An 18,108-nucleotide genomic window follows, 5' to 3' on the forward strand; every position below is an offset into this window, starting at 1 on the left:
CCACACCCAGTCCTCTTGTTTCCTCCTCCTACCTTCATCCCTTTCTCTCTCTCTCTCTTGCGCTCTCTCTCTCTCTTTCTCTCTCTCTCTCTCTCTCTCTCTCTCACACACAGACACACACACACACACACACTCCTCTGCTCTTCTAGTCTATCTGCTGGTGTTTCCATGAGAACAGAGAGCGCTGGGTATGGGGGGGTGGGTTGGTGGTGCGGGTGACGTGTCCTAAGAGCACAGAGAGAGAGTGTGTGTGTGTGTGTGTGTGTGTGTGTGTGTGTGTGTGTGTGTGTGTGTGTGTGTGTGTGTGTGTGTGTGTGTGTGTGTGTGTGTGTGTGTGTATATATATGTGCACACATGATGCATGCGCCTAGCAATCATCACTGCTCCCTTTCACACGTCTCTCCTGGCAAGAGCTGCTCCCGGCTGTGCCAGAAAACATGCTTTCGGCATCGCCGTGGCAATTTAGACACGGAGCTCACAGGCTCATAACACTGATCTCAGATCCAGAGAGTGTACAACACATAGTCTGAGAGGGAGCCTCAGCAATAATTTGGGAGCCTCTTTTTTAAAAAAGACACCTCCTTATGTGTGTGTGGAAGGGGAGGGGATAAAACAGAGGGGTAGTGGTGCTGTGAAGAGAAGCAAAAAGAAAGCACAATCAAAAAAGATCTATCTGGGCAAAAAATTGAAGGTATCCAGTCAGTTATTAAGGGAGAGCCTTTTTAGGGTGGGGCCGCAGCTTTTGCTGGAGCCAGGCTGAAAGAGAGGAGGAGGAGGAGGAGGGTGAGAAGATGTAGAAGAAAAGGAGTGCTGATCTAAAAGAGGTGGGGTGGGGGTGGGGGTGGGGGGGTTCATCACTATGAGTGAGAAGAGGAAGAGGAGGAGGAGGGGGAGGATGAGGAGGGGGATAGTGTGAAGGGAAGAGGGGAGGAGAGAGGGATGGAGGGAGTGAGGGAAAGGGAGGGGTTTAAAGGGTGGGCTTGTAGTCATTGTCAGGCAGCGAGTAGGAGAGAGAGAGAGAGAGAGGTGCGTCCAGGCAGACCGACTGAAGAGCGTGTGTGTGCAAACTGGGATGAGTAAAAGCACTGAGCAGCTTAGCTGTTGATACAGCCAGAGAGAAAGAGAGAGAGCGAGAGAGAGAGCGAGCGCGAGAGAGAGAGAGAGTGTGTGTGTGCACGGACGTGAGAGAGAGAGAGAGAGAGAGGGTGAGAGAGAAGTGAAAGGGAGAAAAAGGGAAGAAAGAAGCAGAGAAGAAAAAGGGAGGATACTACAACTACAACTATGCTGTGCTGCATAAGAAGAACCAAACCGGTAAACTGCTCTGATTTGCTTTATCAATCATTTCAGCTCTTGTGATAAAATGCTTCATCTCAACTCTGAACTTTTGTGACTGTTGGTTTGTAGTCAGATCAGGATGCTTGAGGAGAGATTAGAGAAAATGCTGGTGTAATTTCCTTTTGACTCGGGGCCTGGCTTGTCTTTACAGAAGTCTATCTACAGAGCCCAGACACGCCTAGTTAATGTGATTATCCTGCATGAATGGATGTTGCCACAATGCTTCTCAGACCTCACACTGTACTTGCAGAGAGGCACAAGACTGTAACTCGATCTTGGGCAACTGGGCATTCCCTCCTATTGATCAAGCACTTGAAAAAAGTGAAAGATTATTGAAAAGCACTTGATAGATTCTGCATTGTCTCTGTTCTTAAAGCTGGAATACTCCGTCATTTATTCGGCAGCTCTACTGAACTCAGAGTCACAAATGAATTAGGGCAACCTATGTGCTTTTAATTGATGCCTTAAATGTGCATGTTAGTATCTTTTGTACTTGTGTTATCTTGAGCAGAAATGGGTGAAACGGGAAAGTAAATTTCCACAGTGAAGAGAAAAAAAGGGTGGGGTACGGATTGAGTGAGCAGCACCATCATGTCAGTGGCCTCGGGGGAATACAATGGGAATAAATGAGTCTAAATGGATTATCATAGCCCTCCAGCTTTATAAGTGGATGCTGTCAATGGAGGGTACTATGAAGTGTGCACTCATTTAAAGGGTGTGAAAGGGTGGTGTTGGGTAGTTTATAATAACCCATGGCTATTCTCAGTGGCAGAGAATAATTAAAAAAAAAAAGGTGTTGCATGGAAGCGGGTGGGTCTGAACAGTGGAGGAGAAGGTGGCACTCTCCTGTGCTTCACTCTGTTGTAATCCAGCAGCTATCATGGTGGTTTTTGTGTGTGATCAAGGGCCAGGTTCCTGTTGCTATCTCAAAATAATTATGATTTTTATCAGACTCATATCACACTGGATTCTGATGGCACTTGATTGCTTCTTAAATGTCAGCCAGTATGAGTCATATAAGCTCTGGCAGGGAGGAGAGAGAAAGGAAGCAAGGCTTGCCAGTTGAAAGACATGCAGGAAGAACAGGATGCAGAGAGGCAGGCAGGAGAGAACGAGCGGCAGGGTGGAGTGTGGCTGGTACACATGGTGGAAAGATATGAGAGGGAGGTGGAGAGAACCTGGTGGGCACAGAAATAGAGGTGGAAAAAAAGGGATTGAGACAGGTAGGGAGGTTGCAAGGTATGGGGGAAGGTAGAGGGAGGCAGGCATGCAGCAAAGCAAAAATGAACCTGGATGGGTGGCTTCAAACCGGCAAGAAATGTGGTGGTGACAGAGTGAGGGATGACGGTTGGAGTTGAGCAGGTGCAAAGGTGAGGACGATTAGAGGGGGTGGGAAACATGAAGGAAAAGAAGCCGGTGTGCTGCACACTGCAGCCATGTGGGTGAGGCACTGGTTTTTCCCACAGAACATTTTCGCTGCCTTGAACGTGCACATCTCACCACAAGGGAAAAAATGTCCACCCGACCTCCAAGCACTTATCCTCCTGCTCCTGGTTTTCATGGGCATGGACATAAATTAATCCAGACACACTCTGTGTGGTCCTCATGGATGGATGAGCAAAGAGCATGATTTTCTGCTTTAAAACGTGGCAATATTGCTGTGGGTGCTGCCATTGTGGAGTGTTAAGTGCTATTGCAACATCTTCACTGTCGAAGTGGGCAGCACTTCATTTGAGTCTCTTCAGAAGCCCCCATCTCTCGCTTTACCTTTAGTTTTATGCAAATTTAGAGCAGAACTCGACTTCAGCTTCAACCACAAAACATGCTACTTGTCCTTGCCTCAGGGTTTGGGGAAAGAGCAAGGATCAGGTTCTTAAATCCAAGTCTAAGTTATTCTCAAATTCAGGTCTTCCTCCACCACCAAGCCTGCCATTTTCCCCATGAACCAGGATTTATCAAATCACTCCCATGTCTGCTCTGTTAAGTGTCTAAATGTCTCTAGCTCCGCCCCTCCTCCATTCCTAGTTCTCCTCCTCGATCCAGGACCTTGAGCCTAAATCCTTCTAGACAATAGTCCATAATCAAGACCCTTAAAGACAATTATGTCCTCTCACACTGTGGCTCCTCATGCACTCAAAGACCTTTCCTCAGAGCCTGCCTTCAGCCAAAGCATCAGCCACAGCCCACATTTTTTTAGTTCCTGCTTCCAACAACCTACCTCCCCCGCCCTCCCAAGCACCATGTCCAGCCACAGCCTCTTTCCTCCAGCTCCTCTCCCCTTCCACTTGCCCCTCTGCTCAGCCCCTCTCCCTATCCTCATCCCCGGCCCTATGAGATCAGTGGCGATTGCGGAGCCTTTGTTCAGGCAGAGAGACGGTGTAATTGAATTAAAGGCTGCTCCAGAGGATGTAATGACGCTGGCATATGGCCGCTTATTAGTTGCTGCGGAGCATCTTTTTCCCGGGCTGTGGTAAAAGACACAGTGCCTCCTTTAACATCGCTCATCAATTCACCGTCAACGGAGAGAGAGAGGGAGAAGGAGAGAGGGAGATGGCGAGCGGGGGCTGTGGCAGTCACCACCTGAGCCCCCCTCTCCTCATCTGCAGGAGATAGCTGGCTAGAAGGGTGTGGTGCTACACTGTGTGTGTGTGTCTGTGTGTGTGTGTGTGTGAGAGAGAGAGAGAGAGAGAGAGAGAATGAGTGGGTAGCAGTTCTCTTAGTGAGAAAGAGCATGAAAGACGACAGAAAGAGAAAAGAGATATTCAGCAGTTAGAGACAGCAGCCGGTCCATGGTGTCTGGATGGTTCCTGCAGAAAAAGCAGACAGCCATTGAAATCATGCTGGGATTTTCAGGAGAGAGGTGTCGTTGCAGGAAGTGTGTGTGCCACCAGCAGCAGGGTGGCTAATATTATCTCTCTGCCTGCTTGGGAACTCTGCTAATATGACAAATGTTTGGGGAGTTTTTCCATATGATTTAAATTTGACCATGCACTATATATTTTATTACTTACAGCATCTTTAATAATTACATGACTTGGATAAAAAAAATTGAGCAGTCGCACCTGTTGGGTTCGTGATTAAAGGGGCCTCTGCAAAGCAATGTTCTATAGAAATGCAAATATTACCTTTAATATTTCTCTCCCCTCTTGCTAGTGGCATTCGATCCAAGGCTGGGTGGAGCGGCGTGGTGAAAAGGGAGTCTCCCTCTTGAATGGACCAGAATAATAATAATAAAAAAAACCCTGATTATATGCACGCCTGGTGTGTGCATTAGTGTGAGATGTGGTTCTGTGGTAATTCAACCAGCACCATGTCTTCCCCCGTTTGTCCTCCTTTCCCCTCCTCCCCCTGCCTGAAACAAGTCCCTAATGGCACTCACTGGCAATGAGGCAGTGGGAAGGTGGTGGATTGTTACTGTGTGTCGCCATTGGGGGATGGTATGTGTGTATGTGTGTGTGCAGTTATGGATCTGTCGGTGAAGCCGTTGACTCTGGGGTGTGGTTCTCACGACAGCCGGTGCCCACCCAAGGACAGATACAGACAGGGAGAGAGCACAGACTGCAGTTGATAGGCAAAGCCGTGATACACACATCCCGCTGTCAGATAATGTTCTAAACACATTTTAGCACAGTTATTTATCACCTTTACAGACAGGACAGACACGGGGGTTTGTCCTCTGCTGAATGGCACTCTCGTATTTAAGTAAATTAACCTGTGAACTACTGTACATTCAGATTCTGAACATGAAGATGGCGGTCATTACTTGTCACCTACATGTGAAATGGTGTCAGTGTGTCCTATAGCGAGTATTTAATGATGCTACATCATACTGTAGCTGTTATAATTGCAGGGGAATTGTGTAATTGTCTGTTTTGCAATCATGCAAAAATAAGCAGTATTATATTGCTTTAGTTTTTGTTGGATAAAAAAAAAAAAGCACACATTGGTTAATGTGGTGTATCTATGGCAACCACAAAGGCTGTGTTAAAAGAGGAAACACTGCGGGCTAATTGTAATAAGTCATTTGATTAACCTGATAATGCAAATATGTTGTCTCATTGCAAATTAATCAAGGAAGAGTTTAAACGATGGTGGAGTCTCGGTGTGAAGACTTCAAGGGAGTGTACCTTGTGGTGTGCTGCACCTTTGGGAGGTGCTGCTGTATTTATGAATGAAAATGTGTGCTGCACAGACACGAGTGGAATAGTGCCTGCAGGAGGGTACGTGACCAGAGTTCAATTAACAGTCAGAGTCTTTAAGAAGCAAATGTGAAATGGTTTGCAGCGATGTTTCTCTTTAGATAGTATGGGATTTAAATGTTTTGTAGCCGCTGTTTCAACCATTAACCACTGGTGATTGTATATTACAGGTCAGGTTTGATATGACAAGCCAAAGTAGGCCTGCAGTGAATCTTATGGTCCATGGAAACAGATGACAGCAGAAAATCACAGCGCAGCACTTTTGAATGGTGATGCCCAGACAAATATCAATAATTCAAATGATGATGCTACAATTGTGGTCAAACTATGATGATGATCTTTCTTCCCCATCCTCATACACTGATATGAGATCACTCGGCACTCTGCTGGTATTTTATTACATTTGCGCTCGCACACACCCAGATCTCTAAAGTAAATGACATCCCCTCCGTTCCAATAATGATGTCATACCCCCATATTCCCAAACACCCTCATCCATCACTTTCTCTTTCTCTCTCTGTCTGACTCAGGCTGTATGTAGCCAGTAATTCTATTTAGAGTTAAGTGCTTGGGTCAAAATTTTGGCAATTGTAAGCACCCATGAGATCAGACATAATAAAAGCCCAATAAGTCATCAGAGACCTGCATATTATTAAGAGTAAAGGGTGTGCCAGTCTGTCTGCCTCCATATTCTGATCCAATAGCAGGACACTTGCTTAAGTTTATTTCCACACTTTACTTCATCATTAAGTAAACAGCTCAAGTTTGGGTTTGAAACATAAATCTCTATACTCTAGGAGCAGTGTAAAATCCCTAAAAATCCTTTTGCAGCCAGCAGTATTATAGTGGTTTTTAAAATTACATTGCACAAAATTGCTTCAGGTAGATGGTGTATATTAAGAATTGCAGAAAGGCCCAGGGCAGGATTTACACCCCAAGCCCAAGAGACTCCATGTGAATAAAGGTGGAGGAGGTGAATATACCAACACAGCTGCACCTTGGCCCCCACTGCTCCAATATTGCACTGACACACTGACCCTGAATAAGACATGTTGGTTTAGGGCCTCTGGCTCTTAAATCATGTCACACAGATGTGATTCCTCACGCAGGGCAGCTGTCCAAGTCAAACCTCATATCCAATGTAATGACACTATTAGAGACAGAAGGTACCAGGAAACAGACTGATGGATGCAGGTGCCGAGTCGCATCTTGAAAATCATTTCCACTCAAATTCACTCACCTTAAACAAGGTGCTACTGCTTGGTGACACAGCCTACCATTTGCCTACTGCCATGCATACAGACACATATATAACCCCTCCGGCCCTGCATCGCACCCTGCTGCTACATCAAACACAACGCCTCCTTAGCAATGCTGATTGCTCCGCCTGATTTACGAGTTCCTATTGGCCCGCTCCCCTGAGGGGTCAGGTGGGCTGCCAATCAGGGTGACATATAGTCTTTCATAGCACCAACCAGCAGACAGCGCCGTGATGAGTTAGCACTCTGGTTGTCAAGGTAACCTTTGATGGTTGGGAGGGGTATGGCAGTGAATGCTGAGGAGATTCTAGCAGGCAGCTCGTTCCCTAGCAGCTGGAGATGGAGCCGTAGAAAGCTACTGTACCTAGAGAATAGAGATTGGCTCATTATTTTGGAGATAGAGCATCAATTTTTGAACACTTACGTTTTTCTGTTTACAGTTACGAGGATATCCTAAGCAGAGAATGCAGGGAACACTGATGGATGCCACAGAGCGAGTTTTACATTTAAGTTTAATTATTCTCTGAATGTATTTCAGGAGCATTATCAAGAGGACAATATCAACCTCATGCCTGGATTGAATAATTGCAATAAATGCCTGGAGTCATTTGTTGTGCCCCAAATCCCAGTGTATCAGATTTATTACGTTCAGACAATCGATCCACACACAAATCTGTTATTCTCATGATTCACAATGGCGCTAAATCTCCCTTTTCCAGCACATGAAATGATAAAATGCTGTAGATTCATACTATTGTCAAACCCATCACTGGCTCCTGACAAAGCTCTGATATTATGGAAGGACAAAAACACTCAAAACCATTTAGATTCTGCAGTTTTCACATCTTTATCATTTGGCTAACTGATGCTGCACTGCCTGCATGCTCTTTGACAATTTGTGTTTGCTTCATGTTGCTTATTCACGTTCATTTAAGGTGCACATTTGAGTCTTTTGATTAGTTGAACTGCGGCTGGAGAATATTTTACCTTGATTTGTTTGCCAATTCATTTTGAATGTACTGATTCATTTTGTTTGCCACTTTCAGTGCTCATCATTCATTCCTTTATTTGATTTGATTTCTTTTCATTAGATTTATATGACTCATAGCACAACCCACTATTTGATGGACAGCTATGGATCCAGTTACTGAAGGTAATATCATGGAACCCCTTTCAATATTACATTGTGTACTGTCCTATTCCTAACCCTCTTCCTTATCCAGTCCTACACTTAAACTAAATTCTGAAAAAAACCCTAACCCAATTTTCCTGGTGTATATTTCTCCGGTAATGAACATAAATACATTAATTCTTAAGTTAACTAACAAATGCCTCTCATAGCACATACCCTACTCTCTGTCTCTGTCTGTCTTCTGACTTTTCAACTCATGATATACTGTCTCTATCTTTGGTGGGATTTTAAGCCCCAATAAAAGTATGCCAGCATGATTAATTGGGATGACCATCCTCAAGCTACATAACACCATGGTAGAGGGATACTTTGCAAGTTTTAACAACCAGTACATTCCCTTGCTGGTTTTCCAGTGGACCCCCATGATAACTTATAGTAGATGTTAACTGGTTGCATTTTCTCTTGGCAACCAGGTGGAGAAGAATGAGGAGGCGGACCAAAAGATTGAACAGGATGGCACCACCAACAAACCCGAGGACAAGGCCCACAAGGCTGCCACCAAAATACAGGCCAGCTTCCGTGGACACATAACCCGGAAAAAGATGAAAGATGGAGAGGAAGAGAAGGAGGGAGACAGTCCTGCTGCTGCAGAGGAGGCAACGGAGGGAGGAGAGGAGGTAAAGAAAGCAGACGGAGAGGAGGCACCTGCAAAGGAGGAGGAAGCTGCAGGAGAGGAGGCCAAGAAGGAGGATGAGACAAGCCAAGCCAAAAGCCCAGTGGCAGACAAGCCAGGTAATCCCCCAGCAGCTGCTGCTGCCTCTCCTGCAGGCGCAGCGACATCTCCTGTAGCGGCAGCCCCAGCTGCTGCTTCTCCTACGGCCGCCACGGCACCCTCTGAGCCCCAGAAAGAGGAGCCGAAGGTGGAGGAGAAAGCCGAGGAGAAGCCCAAAGAGGTGGATGCCCCAGAGGCAGCAGCTAAGAGTCCCACCACAGCCACAGCTGAGGAGAAGAAGGAGGAGGAGAAGAGTGAAGAGAAAAAGGAGGAGGCCAGACAAGCCGATGTGCCTGCTGCTGTCAGCCCGACAGCTGAGAAGGAGGAGCCTAACCAAACAAAAGATAAACAAGGTATGTAAATTATTCTAAAGCTTTTAACTTCCATTCATTACAGTAGGATTCATTAAAAACCATTACATGCCAAATAAAATGAGCCCACTTGGAAAGAACCTATGAGAAGCTTCTCACGAAATCCGAACCAAACGCAGAGATGTATACGTACTTGTTAGGGCACCGAATTCACTCGCCAAACAAGCAGCAATTTAGTGTAAAAATCTAATAAAGATGACTAGGTAAGCTTTCCGATAGCCTGCCTGCCTGGCAGGCAACAGAAGAAATAACTGCTTGTTGAATCTTTGGGATTTAAAGATCTTTGGCAGTGCTCCACTATTCACTGGTTTACACAGAGACACAGCTCAATATTAGATTAGACAGACTTGTATCTCAGCCTCTGCAAGATGGGAACTCCATACTGATGAGGCATGGATATCGGGATGGTAACACAGGGTTAGTACTATCAAGAATGATGTTGCACAATGGGCTGGTTTTATCTTGGGAATTATCATATATCATACCAAGAGGCGAGGTTGCATGTTTTCTTAATGAAAAAGCATAATTTTTTTGTGAGTCATAAAGGTTCATGATTGTCTCAGATGGGTTCATAAGATTTCCAAGATACCAGGACCGACATATTAACCTCTCTGCTACAGTCATTTATTCAAAAGAAAACACAAACAGTGGTTGATTGATGACCCCATTAAACCCTTGTTACACATAACAGCATGTCAAAACATTGATAACATCCTCCTCGTCTGGACCTCCACCACCAGCTAATAGATTTCAAAGCAAACCACCATTTGATGACCAATTACAGCAGAATGTATACCAAAGAAGAAACTGGAAGGCCATGAAATTGTATTACAATGTTGAAACACTGCACTTCCACAAGTTACACTTGACATGAACTCATATTTCTGGTCCAAGGACTCTCAGACTGGGTCAGACAGGTAGATAATGGAGCATGCTCAGTCTGGAGTAGGTGGGGGTATGAGGTGGAAAACACACACACACACACACACACACACACACACACACACACACACACACACACACACACACACACACTAACTGGAGAACTACATTGAAAGTAGGTCACCTAGGCAGCACTGTCTCCCTGTTGTCATAGTTACCACCTCGACGGGATAGCTGGCCTGCATGGAACAGAGCGGGTATAACAGGTGCTCTGATTTAAATGAATGATTAATGATCCCTACTGGTCATGATCCGCACCAGGGAAGTCTGTCACAAACAAACACTATTTGACAAAGAGCTGCTAATTAACAGTCCACTGCTGGCCACAATCTGTTTTACCAACTGAAGTGTCTCAGAGAGCAAATGAATATTCATAACTAAGTCACTTGGTTAAGGTTTGTCAGTGCACAGACTGTGTCACCTGCACAAGGACACCAGGTACTCTGATATAACTGAATTATTCATGAGGTAGCTTGGGTATGATCCAGATCCTCTGCCAAGGGTGGTTGGCTTCACTTAGTTACATCTGACCAAGTTGGTAACTGTCATCGTATGATAAAAGAGCACTGCATATTCACACACTATAAAAGAAATGAGTAATTTAAACAACCCTTAAAATTCACAAATACGAATGCATTCACATATACGACATAATAAAAATAAAACAAAGTAAAATTAAGACAAAATAAATGCTTCACTCTTCTTTTACATATCATGTAATCATAGTCTTATACATTCAAATACATGCATAGACAAGTACAAAAGATTTACCCAAAGCCAGTGAGCTGATTTTTTGTATCGGGTAAAACTCTGGCAGCAGTGTTCTTTATAAGCAATAAGTAATTTTTAGACTCTTTGGGAGACATGTGAACAGTGCAATGTAGTTGCACCTGCTTGTCTAGTACTTGCAAAAAGCATGTGAAACGTTCTCTGCATGTCTGGCAGAACCCATTTACAACTGGAAAGTTACATAAAAATTGATGGTAACACCTTAATGTCTTGCCTGAAGTACAATGTGCTGAGTAGTGTTGTAAACTGTGGGCACAGTTAGACTCTTTGCTCTTTTTGACCAGTGATGAGGACCTCTGTTTTGCAGTTCTCAAAGGAGTAAACAGGCTGAGATCATTAGGATCAACAGCAATATAGAGTTGGGTGTCATCTGCATAGCAGTGGACATCAACACTGTGCTTATGGTAGATGACCCCTAGTGGTAACTTACAAAAGACTGAAAAGTCAAAGATCCAGGACAGAGCCTTACAGCCCTCCATGTGGAAAATCTGTTCTTTATATGAGAAGCTCTAAACTGAAACAAGATGCCTTATGTTACAAAACAAAATTATAATTGCAGTACAAGTTGCGGAAATTTTTTTTTATATAGGTACAAAATTCTGATCCGGTGATGACTGTTTTATTACAATTCAGTTCTACTTACTTTATGTGTTTAAAGCTCCACAGTAAACTATGTGTCATGTTCTCATTAACATTGTTTACTGAAATCAGTGGGCAGGGTTGACAAACCACAAGAAAGATCACCAGCAGGCGGGGGCTTGTTTTTCCGATCGCCAGTTCTTATTTTTCAAATGCATCAGAATCAAAACTAAACCACCGTTTAGTCGGTACTATCTCTGGTGTAGTTAACTGAGGTGAAACTTATGTCAAAAAAACGAAATGACGAGCTTTGGCACCATAAATTGGGTGAAATTGTATTTGCATCACACAGTTCAGTGACTGCAGAGAAGGACATTCTCATCCCTGTCATACTGGCTAACAAGCTAATTACCTCTTACCTGGAAGATCTGCTATGACTCATGCCGTCTTGAGTCACACAGATACACACACTCGCACGCACACACACTCTGTAGTGCAAACACTAACACCGACATGATCGCCCCACTTCTCTGTCTTTCTCGCTCTGGCTCGCCGTGAAACACACACACACACACACACACACACACACACCACACACACACACACACACACACACACACACTAACTGGAGAACTACATTGAAAGTAGGTCACCTAGGCAGCACTGTCTCCCTGTTGTCATAGTTACCACCTCGACGGGATAGCTGGCCTGCATGGAACAGAGCGGGTATAACAGGTGCTCTGATTTAAATGAATGATTAATGATCCCTACTGGTCATGATCCGCACCAGGGAAGTCTGTCACAAACAAACACTATTTGACAAAGAGCTGCTAATTAACAGTCCACTGCTGGCCACAATCTGTTTTACCAACTGAAGTGTCTCAGAGAGCAAATGAATATTCATAACTAAGTCACTTGGTTAAGGTTTGTCAGTGCACAGACTGTGTCACCTGCACAAGGACACCAGGTACTCTGATATAACTGAATTATTCATGAGGTAGCTTGGGTATGATCCAGATCCTCTGCCAAGGGTGGTTGGCTTCACTTAGTTACATCTGACCAAGTTGGTAACTGTCATCGTATGATAAAAGAGCACTGCATATTCACACACTATAAAAGAAATGAGTAATTTAAACAACCCTTAAAATTCACAAATACGAATGCATTCACATATACGACATAATAAAAATAAAACAAAGTAAAATTAAGACAAAATAAATGCTTCACTCTTCTTTTACATATCATGTAATCATAGTCTTATACATTCAAATACATGCATAGACAAGTACAAAAGATTTACCCAAAGCCAGTGAGCTGATTTTTTGTATCGGGTAAAACTCTGGCAGCAGTGTTCTTTATAAGCAATAAGTAATTTTTAGACTCTTTGGGAGACATGTGAACAGTGCAATGTAGTTGCACCTGCTTGTCTAGTACTTGCAAAAAGCATGTGAAACGTTCTCTGCATGTCTGGCAGAACCCATTTACAACTGGAAAGTTACATAAAAATTGATGGTAACACCTTAATGTCTTGCCTGAAGTACAATGTGCTGAGTAGTGTTGTAAACTGTGGGCACAGTTAGACTCTTTGCTCTTTTTGACCAGTGATGAGGACCTCTGTTTTGCAGTTCTCAAAGGAGTAAACAGGCTGAGATCATTAGGATCAACAGCAATATAGAGTTGGGTGTCATCTGCATAGCAGTGGACATCAACACTGTGCTTATGGTAGATGACCCCTAGTGGTAACTTACAAAAGACTGAAAAGTCAAAGATCCAGGACAGAGCCTTACAGCCCTCCATGTGGAAAATCTGTTCTTTATATGAGAAGCTCTAAACTGAAACAAGATGCCTTATGTTACAAAACAAAATTATAATTGCAGTACAAGTTGCGGAAATTTTTTTTTATATAGGTACAAAATTCTGATCCGGTGATGACTGTTTTATTACAATTCAGTTCTACTTACTTTATGTGTTTAAAGCTCCACAGTAAACTATGTGTCATGTTCTCATTAACATTGTTTACTGAAATCAGTGGGCAGGGTTGACAAACCACAAGAAAGATCACCAGCAGGCGGGGGCTTGTTTTTCCGATCGCCAGTTCTTATTTTTCAAATGCATCAGAATCAAAACTAAACCACCGTTTAGTCGGTACTATCTCTGGTGTAGTTAACTGAGGTGAAACTTATGTCAAAAAAACGAAATGACGAGCTTTGGCACCATAAATTGGGTGAAATTGTATTTGCATCACACAGTTCAGTGACTGCAGAGAAGGACATTCTCATCCCTGTCATACTGGCTAACAAGCTAATTACCTCTTACCTGGAAGATCTGCTATGACTCATGCCGTCTTGAGTCACACAGATACACACACTCGCACGCACACACACTCTGTAGTGCAAACACTAACACCGACATGATCGCCCCACTTCTCTGTCTTTCTCGCTCTGGCTCGCCGTGAAACACACACACACACACACACACACACACACACACACACACACACACACACACACACACACATGCACTCGATCACCCCAGTCTCCAATGCAATGATGTCATTCTTCGATGTCTCCTCTATTAAAAGAGTATGAGATCACCGGGGTATGACATCACCGCTCTTAGGGTAGTTGAATAATAGGTTTGGTCAGAAACAATAAAATAAAGATCACAAAATCACTGAAACCCATATATACTGTATGATGAGGTCTTATCCAGATATGACTCATTTTTATTTTTAATTTTATAGACAACAGATGAATATAATAAGAATTTTTGTAGCAGGAAAATAGAAAACAGGATTTAAAAAACAGTAGACTAATTAAAAAAAAAAATTGAAATAGAGCAAAGTTACTCAACAAATCCGATTAGCAATGGCTTAGTGATGTATCATTGATTGTTATTCAGCAAGCCACCACGGGATGTTATTACAGTGCAGTACACTGTGGGCATCACAGTATCGGTTGTGACAAGCAGAGATGCTGCAGTTAGCGTTGTGTTGCCAGTTAAAATGCTTCATGGGTCCATTAGGAGAACTCTCTTCCTTCATTATTTACACAGCCAATGTGGGATTTCAGACATTAGGTTGTGACTGACACGCTCTCGTTGTTGACATCTTGTGAACAACATGGAATTTACAAAGTTCCTTCTGTATATTTTTTTTTCTAGAATGAAGATATCCACATTTTCATGATTTTTTTTTTTTGTGACAGAGAAATTTCTGAGGTGAAATATTTAAAACATCAAAAGTAGCAGCTGAAATGTAAAAATCTTTGATGTTCAGTATTTCAGAAGACCCAGTTAAGCTTTATTATTCCAACCTCACAATATAAAACCTCCTTCCCACAGGCTAATTTTCTCTCTTCTTCTCTCCAACCCACCTTTTATCTATCATGCTCTTCTTCTTTCCAACCTTACATGTCACCCCCCCACCCCCCACCCTATTCCCTCCCTCCACTCAGATGCTGCAGAGGAGTCTAAAGAAGAGGAGGCCACCCCAGCAGATGGAGCGGCAGAGGCCACCGAGTCCAAGGATGACTAAAGCAAAGTCTAACCTAAAGAAAGCAGAATTAAGAGTATGAAGAATAACACAAAATCAAAAATCTAAAAAGGTTGCTCTTTGCCTTCCCAATGTGAAGGCAGTCCGTTTCTATTTGTTTGTCATTTTTTGTGTGGCAATGATTTTCTCATGTTGGGGGAGTTTCCAGCGTGAAGTTTTTTGGCTCAAGCTAATACTATGAGGAAGTGATGATGATGATGATGATGACGATGATGATGATGATGATGATGATGATGATGTTGTTGATGATTATGATGATGATGATGTTGATGAGAAGGAGGATTTGATTCGGTACATCTTCACTATTTAATGTAAGTGAAATAATGGTGGAGTGAATGCTCCCAACTGGATATTTACACATTTAAAATGCATTGCCAGTGCAACATCCTTAATTTGCATTGCAATGCACTTTCTTTGACACATTTTCCAAATAAAGTCCGTTCTGCAAATGCACGCACAAAAACAAACTGGTTTTGAAATGCAATTATAGTTTTCGACACGGTACAGGTGTATTGAGAACACAACAAAATAGGTAATGTATTGTCACATTGGATGGAAAATAGAATGTATAATTAAATGTGTGACATTTCCAGTTGGGCAGCTTTATCCTCAATTCAAAAACCACATATAGGACAAGACTATCACTCTCTCTCTATTCTGCTTGAGTCATTCAAGCTTGGTTTACACCCCTTTTACAAACTCTCTGTTTACCCACATTTACAGTAAAGGACCTGTTGCCATTTGAATGACATGATCATATAATAAACTATAGAAATCAGCTATAGTATTGATGTAACTGGCTCTTATATGACGATTTGTGTTCTGCCAAACCAAACATGAGAACAGTAGCATGAACCATCGAACCAGATGCATGATGGGAACTCTCCCTCTGAGAGGAACTTTTTCGCAGTCACAAAAACTTAAGAGGTGTGGCGGCTTCTTTTTGATGTCTTTGGTGTTGTTATGACAGTTTATATGAATTGGAAAATTACTCTTGCACTGATGTTACAAAAAAAAAAGAAGAAAAATCAAACAAATGAGCAAACAAAAAATACTTTTCCTATGTTCCAGTGAGTGCAATGTCCAGTTTCAACCTTATCAAGGAGTTCAAACTTGTGAGAAAAAAATATGAAAAAATAAAAATGGTTTCAATGTCTGTTTTCAAAATAAAGCAAATGTGCCAATTACCATCATAAACTGTGGAGTTTGTCTAAAGCTGTGTTGAAACCTCATTCCAGGGTGGCCAGTGGTCTAATGGTTTAGTCGCATATCACAAATAACACATAAATGCAACATCCACAGTCAATGATCAAATAAGGGCAAAATACCAATACATAAACCTTAAAAACCTCCAGTGTTTGTTTTGTAAAAAACAGTTTGGGAGATCTGACTGTAAACTCAACAAATGTGTGTAGCAGTGTCCCATGGCGCCATCTAATTGGTTACACACCATAAGTAAAAGCCTATCACGCTGAAGGCTGCTGTCTACACACACGTTAATGGGCGGAGCTGTGTGTCAAAGGCAGCAGACATCATGAAGTTTTAATAAACATCACAGTCCTGTACACTGAAGTTACAACAACACCACACTCTGATGAACAAGTTCATCTGTTGATCCAAGACACATAAATGTGTTACATTTTAAAAGAGGAGGGGTAAAACATGTTATATGGTGATAATAGTAATTTATGATAAAACTGTTAAAATCTGAGCATCTTTAGGCTGCCAGGTGAATCAGTTCAGCACCGAAATCCACCAATTAATCCCAGCCAGGCACTATACAGCCTGTGCATACAACTGATAATTACTAATATACACTCAGTTGTCAATTTATTAGGAACATGTAGCTAAAACTGATGTAGTCTAATACAACAGTCATGTTGTAAAACCTCCTGCATGAAAGTTATAATCAGTTTTTATTAAAATAGTTTTAGACGCTTGTTGGTTCAACGTATCATTTTGGAGGATGTAGTGTTTGAAGCTGTATTACATTATACAGAGAGGTGTTTCTGTTATTTACCCTATCTTCAATTATATAAATGGGATGTACAAAATAATAGAAACACCTGGAGAGTCCTTATGGAGCAGTAGTTTTGTGTTGGAATATCAGTTCCAAATATTGGAAGTAGCATGGTTCAGTGAAAATGTAATAAATAATAATAACCCCAAGGTAACATTAACATAAATACCAACTTCAGTCTTGGAAAATTTGTATGACCTTTATGCTAATGAAGCTAGTTTGCTGAACATGCAAGTCTTGGAATGAGGATTAGGTTTCTGAAAAGTTTGTTTTATCGGCCTCTTCCCGCTGAGTCAGACACTCTCCCGTGCCTTCCTGTCCTGTCTTACTCTTATCTAGTTTTATCAAGTTTTTACCCTCTAGTTTCAAATTTTCCTTTTCAAATCCCTCCATTTCAAGGACTTTCTTTCACCTTTTTGTGCAACAAAAGTCAAAAGATTACGCTGGTTTTTACCCCATCTCTTTGAATAATAACATCCACTATAGTCGATATATGTAATACATAAGATAAAACCTACATTCAGCCACTGAGCAGCCCCAACAGTTCCAGATTAGATATTTTACTCTCAAAGCTGTTCCAGGACATTGTGAGGGTTCCTCATTTGCTTTCCTGGCCCACATTTTCCCAGCTGGCACTGTGGTTTGAGCCAGAAACTGTGCAGCAACAGGCTTGATTTTCTAACCTCTAACACTGCTACAATCCCCTGTTCATATTCAGACTCAGAGGCTAACAGTGATGCAGAATAATGTGTTTGTGTCCTCATTTTTCCAAATGCCACAACACAGCAAGGGCATAGCTTGGTGTGTTATGACATCTGGTGGACAAACCTTTTACTGCAGCTGTTCCCATGACAGCGGAATAATGAGCCTGGGCCATATTGTCGTTAATGGCGGTGGTGGCAACACCCGTCTTACCTTTCATCTTTGGCACAAAAGAGTGTAACTTGAGCGTTTCCTTGGTGATGAGCTGAATGTCACACTTTCTGAGAAAAAAAAAATTCTTCCAGGGACATTTATAACAATACATATTTTATTTGCATGTTACATGGTGATAAACACAACAGTGCCATTAAGTTTCTGTGTGTTCCAAGCTATCTCCAAAAAGAAAGAAAAAAAAAAAAAAACAGCTTACTTGCCCCAACATCTCAAGTCACATT

The 18,108-nt window shown here is 42.4% G+C and overlaps 1 protein-coding gene across 1 annotated transcript; it reads left to right on the forward strand.

Annotated features, from left to right (window-relative positions):
• Window positions 1-996: 996 nt before the first annotated feature.
• Window positions 997-16,119, forward strand: gap43 (growth associated protein 43). The gene is made up of 3 exons (XM_056374706.1): window positions 997-1,311; window positions 8,399-9,050; window positions 14,834-16,119. The coding sequence occupies exons 1-3, from the start codon at window positions 1,282-1,284 to the stop codon at window positions 14,911-14,913; spliced, it is 762 nt and encodes a 253-aa protein (XP_056230681.1). The 5' UTR covers window positions 997-1,281; the 3' UTR covers window positions 14,914-16,119.
• The last annotated feature ends 1,989 nt before the right edge of the window (window positions 16,120-18,108 follow it).

The sequence above is a fragment of the Seriola aureovittata genome, chromosome 4, assembly GCF_021018895.1.
Source record: "Seriola aureovittata isolate HTS-2021-v1 ecotype China chromosome 4, ASM2101889v1, whole genome shotgun sequence".
Classification (NCBI taxonomy): Eukaryota; Metazoa; Chordata; class Actinopteri; order Carangiformes; family Carangidae; genus Seriola; species Seriola aureovittata.

Bases quoted from the DNA above. Each gene is read 5' to 3' on its own strand.
- gap43 (XM_056374706.1), top strand. From the start codon at position 1,282: ATGCTGTGCTGCATAAGAAGAACCAAACCG. The intron at 1,312-8,398 runs GTAAACTGCTCT...CTTGGCAACCAG, and splicing joins GCATAAGAAGAACCAAACCG to GTGGAGAAGAATGAGGAGGC. The intron at 9,051-14,833 runs GTATGTAAATTA...CCCTCCACTCAG, and splicing joins CCAAACAAAAGATAAACAAG to ATGCTGCAGAGGAGTCTAAA.